At 45.4% G+C, this 9,303-nt stretch overlaps 2 protein-coding genes across 3 annotated transcripts in view; one reads left to right on the top strand and one right to left on the bottom strand.

The window, feature by feature from the left end:
* prss12 (serine protease 12) overlaps positions 1-7,227 on the top strand; it is a 16,656-nt gene extending 9,429 nt beyond the window's left edge. Inside the window, exons 9-12 of the mRNA XM_067250305.1 lie at positions 630-708; positions 1,648-1,770; positions 4,572-4,867; positions 5,861-7,227. Of these exons, the coding sequence (XP_067106406.1) occupies positions 630-708; positions 1,648-1,770; positions 4,572-4,867; positions 5,861-6,192 (830 nt within the window). The 3' untranslated portion in view covers positions 6,193-7,227. The remainder of the gene's footprint in view (positions 1-629; positions 709-1,647; positions 1,771-4,571; positions 4,868-5,860) is intronic.
* The window catches only part of mettl14 (methyltransferase 14, N6-adenosine-methyltransferase non-catalytic subunit), a 24,559-nt gene extending 15,855 nt beyond the window's left edge, over positions 1-8,704 (bottom strand). For both annotated transcript variants that reach the window (XM_067250058.1, XM_067250059.1), the window contains exons 1-2: positions 8,632-8,704; positions 3,657-3,841 (exon numbers count right to left, since the gene is read on the bottom strand). The gene's annotated coding sequence lies outside the window, so the exon portion shown is untranslated. The remainder of the gene's footprint in view (positions 1-3,656; positions 3,842-8,631) is intronic.
* Positions 8,705-9,303: the final 599 nt, after the last annotated feature.

Genomic DNA, 9,303 nt, shown 5'->3' with positions numbered 1-9,303 from the left:
ATCATTTTTTTAGTTCAGGATGCTGCACGCATTTGACAGTATTTGTAAATAGTTTCAGTCATCTATTTAACAAACATGTCCTAATGTTGAATTTTTTCATACAAACGTATTGACTAATATGACAATGATGATTGAAGAAACAGGGTGAGAGGGGCATCATTCAATAGGTGTGTGTGAGTCAGGGAGGGAGTTTAACTGGGAATGTGTGTGTCTGCGTGTGTGTCTCCAGATGGTAAAATGGAGAACTCTGTTATAGCTACACCCTGTCTATCACACAGCAGGACAGATGTTGGTCTTTCACAGCTTATATATCTCTATTACACACATACACACAGACACAGCGAAAGATATGTGGGTAGTGGAATTGTGTTTAGACTACTTGGGGTGTCATTGATTGGATGGAGTGAAGAAGCAGTTACTTATTTCAGCATGAAGTCTCTAAACACACACACATACAGGATATACACAGGCATGAAAAGTGATCTCTCATTTATTATTACTATCAATTCAATAATCTAATAACTCTTCAACCTGAGCCCAAAGGTATGGGTTACCCATCACCAACCACCCACCCAGACACACACACACACACACACACACCAACGGTTGTCCTCTGCTGTCTGGTTCAGATCCTGTGGACTTAGTCTGTGGTCTGCGTCTCATACACACTCGCCAACGCAGGATCATTGGAGGAGAGAACTCACTGAGGTAAGAGAGGGAGGGGAGGAGAAAGGGAGAGAGAGAGATAAAGAAAGAGAGGGGTGAGAGGGTGAGAGGGTGAGAGAGACAAACAGAGATGGCAACCTAGAAAGAGGGGGGAAAGAGAAAGAGAGGGAGAGACAGCCAGAGGGTGAGAGAGAGAGAGCGAGAGTGAGGGAATGAGGGACGGAGAGAGGGAGAGAGATGGAGAGGGAAGAGAGAGACAGAAAGCGGGAGAGAGAGAGATAGATAAGGAGGAAGGCTGGAGGGGGTGTAAAGAGTAATGTTCAATGGAAGTACTTGTGAAAGAAAGAAAAATAAATGTTGTAGAAGGAAGGAGTGGGCCAGGAAAAACAGTTGGTGGAAGCCCTTGTGTTCACATGCCAATGCACCTCCTCAGAGGTGTGTGAGTGTGTGGTGTTGGAAAGGGAAACTGATTTTCTCCAGTTAGAAAGCTCCACAGACTGGAACTAAACCACAAAGTCAAGGGCAGCCTTCCCATGAGGAGTTTGTGTGTGTGCGTGGGGGGGGGGGGGGGGGGGGGGGTTCATCTGTGTGTGTGTGTGTGTATTCTTCTTTGTACGTTGGAATCTGTGTGTGGCCCCATCTGTGTGTGTGGGCGCATCTCTTTGTGTGCATGTGTGTGTTTGGACAGTGATGTGTGTATCCTTTGCATGGCAGCAGAAGGAGTTGTCCTTTTACAGTTACTATTGTGTGTTTATCAATCCCCATCAATCCTATTGGTTTATTTGGATGCAGCCTTCAGTTAGTTATACATAAAACATATGTGTTTAAGTAGATTTGAGTGGACTGACTTGGTGTGTTTGTGTGTGTAACTGCAGGTGTGTGTCTGTAATTGTGTTTTCTGACTGTGTGTGGGTGGGTGTCTCTGTGACTGTGTATTTGCTAACTGTACCTGTGTGTGTGTGTGTGTGTGTGTGTGTGTAGGGGCGGCTGGCCCTGGCAGGCAGCAGTGCGTTTGCGGGGGTCTCGGGGAGACGGCAGGCTGGTGTGTGGAGCCACACTCATCAGCTCCTGCTGGGTCCTAACCTCAGCACACTGCTTCAAGAGGTGAGAGGCTCCTAAACACACACACACAGTCACACACACGCACGCACGCAGTCACAAACATACACATGCACACGCAGTCACCGACACACAGTTACACACACATACAGCCACATACACACACGCACACATACAGCTACACGCACACACCATCGCACATATACACACACTCATTCTCTTTTTCTCTCACACACACACACACACACACCGTTCTACTCCAGCAAACCCAGTCCTGTTCTACTCCTCAGCCACCCAGCTGTACTCTCCAACCCACAGGATGAAATCTCTCAAACGCTTTGATTAAGTCTACTTGTCGGACCAATCAGTTCCAATGCCGTCAGTCACTCAAGCATAGCTATTTTCTACACATTGTCTGACCCTGAGCTTAACCCTGGCATAACCACAAGAACTAAATATTTGCTGATTTTGTGAGAGCGGAAGGGGGAGTGGAGGAGATAGAGAGAAAGAGAGAGAGAGACTGTTTCGTCTCAGTCACTCCGTCCAGTCTGTACTCCACATAGGCGCCACTGTCTACACATTAATCACCTCCACTATGAGTTTGGCTGAGCCAAAACAGACCTGTGTGGGGTTGACATTCTTTTTTTTACCTGCTGGCTACAAACACACACTCCCACACAAACACACCCTGGTAAAGGTGTGTGTGACGGACTGTGTTTTGAGTATGATGAATACCTTCAGGGTTGTCTCTGCGGTCGTTATCTACAGTAGGGTCCAATGTTTGGATATGCTATGAAAACCAGAACACCTTGTGGTCCATTGTTGAGATCATATTACAGCACACTCGCTCACACACACACACACACACACACACACACACACACACACACACACACACACACACACACACACACACACACACACACAGCCCATTCCTATGTGCTAATTGCTTGTGATCCATCTCAGTGTTTCCACATTGAGCCCAACTAGACGGGAAATTGGCATTTCCCAAACACATTCCCAGTGTCGCTCCATAAACTGTTCCAGAGCCCAGGTTCTACCTCTAGGCATCTCTGAGATGGAAAACTGTCTGCTGGAGGATCTCAGACTAAACACACACACCACAGTAAAAAGAAGAACCTGAAATTATAGTGCATGATGACAGCGACATTGATTTCCTGTATCACTCTCAGCATTACATTTGTAGCAGAGATATGCTGGCATATGGATGCATCGGAATAGAACAGATCACTGGCCCAGTCCCACACACATTACATACGTGTGCACGCCCTCTCACACTGGTCCTGGCGGCCCGCTAGTCACACAGCTACTACTGTTAGGAAAAGTCATTTGGACCTTGTAAGCCAAAACACACAGACTAAGTTAAGGACTTCCGAGTTTGAAGAGTGTCACCTTTCATTCAGGTGGACACAAATAGAGGCATGACACACACACAAACACACACACTCCTAAAGATATCCTGAAGGCCAGAAGCACCTAATACCAATCTAAGATCATGGACTCAGATTTGAACCTTAATATGAATAATTAGCTGAATATTGCTGAATATAAGACCTTGTCCCAGACCAGATGTTGAAATCCTATACATATACATTATAGTAATATATGTATGTACAATATTGTGGTTCTAACTAAATCTAACCTCACAATAGGTGTGTTAACTCCCCCTACTGAGACATGCAATGACATCAAAACAAACCTAGATATGCCATTCTAGATCCTTAAGAGTGAAGAAAGTGTGTGTGAGAGAGACACACACACACACAGAGAGACAGAGAGAGAGGGATGGTAGTCGTGTGTGAGAATGAGAAAGGACCCAGTAAAGTCTTAGTGTGGATTGTATGCCTAGTTGTGTGAGCAGATCAGGTGAATGTGTGTGTGAGTGTGTAGATCTACTGAACGTCTTTCACCTGGCGTGTTGGTATCGGTCCCAGGACGGGGTCGTTTTCCGGAAAGATCGTTGATGCCGTAACCTGACACAGGGGCTTGGCTCGGCAGAAAGACCTGGTCTTCTGCTCCTCTCTTCTCGACCCCTCGCTCCCTCGTTCCCTCGCTCCCTCGCTCTTCCTCCACCCTGCACTGACGGTCCAGGCCCCTGACCAGATAGGAAAGGTCACATGAATACAGACACGCACACTATCAAGAATACATTGTCAGTGATCGATAGACAGGAAGCGCTGACTGAGAGGAAAGCGTGGAGAGAGAGAGATAGAGAAGAGGAGTGGAGAAGGGAAGGGAGAGAGCAACGCCAGTGAAAGAAGAGAAGAGAGGAAGAGAGGGAGGGGACAGGGAGAGAGGAGAGATGGATGACTGTGTCAGGGGTGATTGAGAACCCTGGGACTCTACACGTCGTCGATCGAGAACTCATGTCCGACCTTGCGTGTCGTCCAGTACACTGCGTGTTACATTTGTGTGCGAGTTCGTTTAGCGTGTGCCCGTGTGTGTTTGCTAAAGGGAACATGCCTCTGGTGAATATCTGTCATGGTAGGATCTTGGTTATGGTGTGTGTAGAAATCATCAGAGCTATTAGGGGCACATGCAAACACACACGCACACACACACAATCCTTCTCTGTCACACACTCTCCATCATTGCTCCATCTCACATGCCCACAACACGTCAAATATATTTATCTTCATACACTTAATCAACCATGCCAGAAACTTCACTACCCTCTCTCTTCTCTCTTCTCTCTTCTCTCTCTCTCTCTCTCTCTCTCTCTCTCTCTCTCTCTCTCTCTCTCTCTCTCTCTCTCTCTCTCTCTCTCTCTCTCTCTCTCTCTCTCTCTCTTCTCTCTTCTCTCTCTCTCTCTCTCTCTCTCTCAGGTATGGTAACAGCACCAAGCTGTACAAGGTGAGGCTGGGGGACTACCACTCTCTCGTCCCGGAGGAGCATGAGGAGGAGTACGGCGTGGACGCCATCCTGCCGCACCCCAGCTACACGGCCCACGGCAACGACCATGACCTGGCCTTGGTCCGGCTGGCGCCGGGGGCGGGGCAGAGGGGCCAGGGCCGGTGTGTGGCGTTCAGCCCCCACGTGCTGCCGGCCTGCCTGCCACTGAGGAAGGAGCGCGTGCTGAAGCAGGCCAGCAACTGTCACATCACTGGCTGGGGGGACACAGGTGAGCAGGGGGGGGGGGGGGGGGGGGGGGGGGGTGTGAACGTATGTGTGTGAACGTGTGAATGTGTGGGATAGGGTGGTATGGGTATGTGTGTTTGTGAGTGTGTGTGTGTGAAAATGTGGGATGTTATGGTTTGCTTGTGTGTGTGTGAATATATGGGATGTGGTGTGTGTGTGAGAATGTGTAAAGATCTGCTCTTCAGAAACAAACATACCACAAAGGCATGATGGACCACAGCCCTCCGCCAATGATCATGTTTGACTTTAAATATACACTCTGAAACACACACACACACGTCACCACATCTGCGCTTGGGGAAACACATTACTGTACTTGTACACATCTGTACATGATCTATGAGGTCACTTCTGATGTCATCAGTAACACCAGCTTTCAAACCCCGCACCACACTTGCAAAAACACACCATGACAACATCACACACACTCTCCAATTAAGGTTTTCTTTACCAATATGTTTGTGTTTTGTATGTGTTTGTCTATTTTTGTGTGTGGCTCCATTTTGGGCAAATGTGAAAGGGTAACTGTACTGTAAGTGGGTGTAAGTATGTGTGTGTGGGGTTATTTAGAGAGTGTGATGACTAAGGGTGTGTGGCCTGTTTGGCAAGGAAGGGATGGGTACATCCTACAGCTGTATCATATTATGTTGGTGGGCTGCCAACACGCCCACCCCCACACACACATACACACACTAGACATACACACACATCATATCTCACTGGTTAAACTTTCCATGAAAATGGGCCATTACACTTGCAGTCACACTACACAGCAGAAATAGAAAAGGGAGTGCACTTAAGAAGGCAAATCTGTGGCGGAATGTACATTTTCCTTTTCTCTCTCCCTTCCCCTCCTCTCTCTCTTACCCCACCCCCTCTTTCTTGCCCCCCTCTCTTGTCTCTCTTACTCCATCTTCTCCCCTCTCACTTTAACCCCACCCTCTCTCTCCCTTGTCCCACCCTCTCTCTCCCTCAGGTCGTTCGTACTCTAAGACCCTCCAGCAGGCCCCCCTCTCCCTCCTACCGCGTCGCCATTGCCAGCAGCGTTACCACGGCGCCTTCACCAGCCGCATGCTCTGCGCCGGCAGCGCCGACCAATCAGAGCGCCGCGTGGACAGTTGCCGCGGTGACAGCGGTGGCCCGCTGGTTTGCGAGCGTCCCGGAGGGGGGTGGGTGGTCTACGGGGTCACATCCTGGGGTCACGCATGTCGGATGCAACATTCTCCGGGGGTCTACACCAAAGTCTCTACCTTCACGTCATGGATACGAAAGGTGATTGGACAAGATGGGGGCAAGGAGAGAGGGTAGCCAATGGGAGACGCTGATGGAGTGATTAAGAGATGGGACGATTGTAAAGAACGTTTCACTTGATGTCAGCCAACATATATGATAAAAGAGATACCGTTCAATCACAGCAGGACTTAAGTGGGATGTTGCATTTTGATTGGCTGATGAAACGACTAACAATGGTGAATGACTTATGGGACGAGGGATTTTTTGTGTGGGTTTAGCACAAACCTCCTTCTCGTACTGTCTACACAGCTTATCTAATTAGCACTTCAGAGTATTTAGGCAGTTACGCATAACTCAGTTTGTATTGACTAATTCAATTGATCAGGGCTGAGTGTGTTTTGAATACAAAGAGCTCAGGAGGAAAAGCTTTGTATGTCTCAACCAACTTCTTAGGTCGATCTGGTTGTAACCTGAAGCTGTCTGAGAGTTCAGCTAAGGAAAACTTTGAACGGCATGACAGGGACGACCAAGGACAATGTCACACACACACACTCACATGCACACGCACAAACATACTTTAAATAGTCAGAAAAGCAGAAAAGCAGTCACAAACGTGCTGGTGTACGTCGTGTGACAACTTCAAAACAAGTTAACACTTGACAAAAGTTTCAGACTTGCACTAAACAAAACCATTTTTGAGATAAACATCATAGCTTAGCTGTCCTAGCTATTTAGCATTTCATTATTTAGTCCTTCGGTAAGAATGTCTTAACCTTTGTATGATCCTCCTTGTGTTATTTATACCTGCATAGTACAATGTAATTTTGTAAAGGTTTGACAGTGAACATGTCTAGAATACATGACTGCTTCCAGCAGCATCAGACACTGCTGCAGTGTTACAAGGGTGCTAAGGACCTATTGTTTGAAGAATAGTACATGAATACACACGTGAGTTATGCATGTTTCTGTCAACTAATAATGTAGAGATCCTAATTCCTACTTGAGTATGATTGTGCTTTTGACGGGGAAGGCGATATGACAAGTTTGTCATATCGCAGTGTCAGTAGACACTCAGCTACCTTCTATTTATCCGTTTACAGGAAATAAAGGAAATTGCTGAATGCTGAACTAGGATATTGTGAAAATGTCTGGTTTATTGTCATGTGTTTATACTTAAAAAAAGGTCTTCAAAACATGACTACCTTAACTGACCCCCATCTCTTTGAAATCAACCTTGCTGCTCTAACACTAAAATGAATAACTGCTTATGGTAGAATGTCTGGGTAGAGCAGAGGTAAAGGTGTAAGGGCAAAGCTGACCCTGAGGAAATGCTTCTACCTATTTTCCTAAAGTGGTAGTATGTGTGTATATCTGTTTGTGTTTGTGTGTGTAAGATAGTGAGAGTGTGTGTGTGTATATGTGTATATGTGTGTTCAGTTTTGTTGCCTGTCTTTCCCACGCATCTTGGAGGTAAATACCTAATGTTAGTTAGATAACAGTAGTCCCAGATCAACACTAGCTTGTCAAACAATGTCTACAGGAATTGTAGACCTCTCTACCTCTCCATCTCTCTCTATCTTTCTCTCTCTCACACATACATAAACACGCAGAACACTTAGCAGAGGGGTGTCAAACAATTCTAGGAGGAATGGCAACCATCTTCTTTGTTGTCTCTGTTTGCTGAACAGGCAGTTTATGTTGACGTAGCAGGCAGGTTAAGCGCTGTGGTCAGGACATGTACTATGTACACACAAACACAGAACATAACAGTTGTATTGAGCATCACAGTGAGACAGAATGCTAAGTAGAATCGAAAAAATATGTAAAATGTAGCTCCATAATACTTTGGTTGTTTCATGCATTTGGGTGATCATGATTGTGGGAGAGCAGCGATGTGAACAGATATTCCAAAATAAACCTGTCTTCAGACATGTCTCTACATGAAATGTTCTCAGGCTCCAACAAAGAGGACCACAATCACAACAGTCCTTTCTGACACAACTGTCTCCAACAAAGTTACATAATATTGCTCTGGTAATATTAAAAGACAACATTGACCTCATTTCAGTATACGTATATTTAGGTAGTAACTGTGTATCCCGTATGTGAATCCTCAGAAATGTCTCTGCAACAGGGAGAAAATGCCGACACGGGAAAATTCTGAGAGAACTGTGTTTTAACCTGCAGTGCTCGAACCACCTAAATATTGATAAATATTTTAAATATCTAAAATTGACACAAAATATATTAGGAAGTAAAAAATTGGATTCACATTCCATTTGATGGTCTGTTTGCCTAGTCTGTTGCCAGTCATGCAACAGTTACACTTACATTCAATACATTTACAGGATGTACATATGCATGTTGTAATGATCCCTAGACAAGCAATGCAGGCGAGCATCACCAATCCCCACATCTACAGTAAAAAGACCATTTTTCATGTTATTGTTGAAAATGTAATGAAAACACAACTTATTTAAATATACTACATATATTATGAAAAAGTATACTCACGGGTGACCAGCTCTTGATCTCGTAGATCTCTTCCAAATTGAGATTTTCCTTACATGGAAGTGTTACATTCTCCTTAGTGATGTGGTTTGTGCAGCAGACGTCCCAGTCCCCATCCAACAGTACAGACACAACCCACAACAAAGATGTCATTAAAGTGTTCAAATACAAGCTGATTATAAGAAAACCTCTCCCACACAGTCTCTTTCTGCAGCCGATCAGTAGAAATGTTTTGTACTGTTTATCCAACATAAAGATCAGTGAAAATATGATCAAACATGGCAACACCATGTAACAAACACACTGTGCAGTACCACTTCCTGCTTGACACGAGCATTTGAAGTCCATGTTTAACACGGCGTGGTAAATGAAGAGAAATATGAGAATCAGTTACAGTCTGAGTCTCGATGCATCTATTAATGTAATAAATAGTAGAAGATCGGTTTGGAAGCTTTGCAGGTTCCCCATGGTGATGGTAACATATAACTCAATCTTCAGTTGCCAACCATGGTCCTGCTACAAGCTGTCTAACCACCCCAGGGGCATAGGTTGGTTTTCAAATGTGGGTAGAACACCTTTTTTAATTACTGAGAATGCGACCATTGAATATAATTTTCTTGCCATTTTCAAAAAGTGAGTGGGACATGAGGGGGGTAGACATTTATGTGAGTACAT

The sequence above is a fragment of the Osmerus mordax genome, chromosome 14 (assembly GCF_038355195.1).
Source record: "Osmerus mordax isolate fOsmMor3 chromosome 14, fOsmMor3.pri, whole genome shotgun sequence".
NCBI lineage: Eukaryota > Metazoa > Chordata > Actinopteri > Osmeriformes > Osmeridae > Osmerus > Osmerus mordax.
This window is presented reverse-complemented; position numbering and strand designations above follow the sequence as displayed.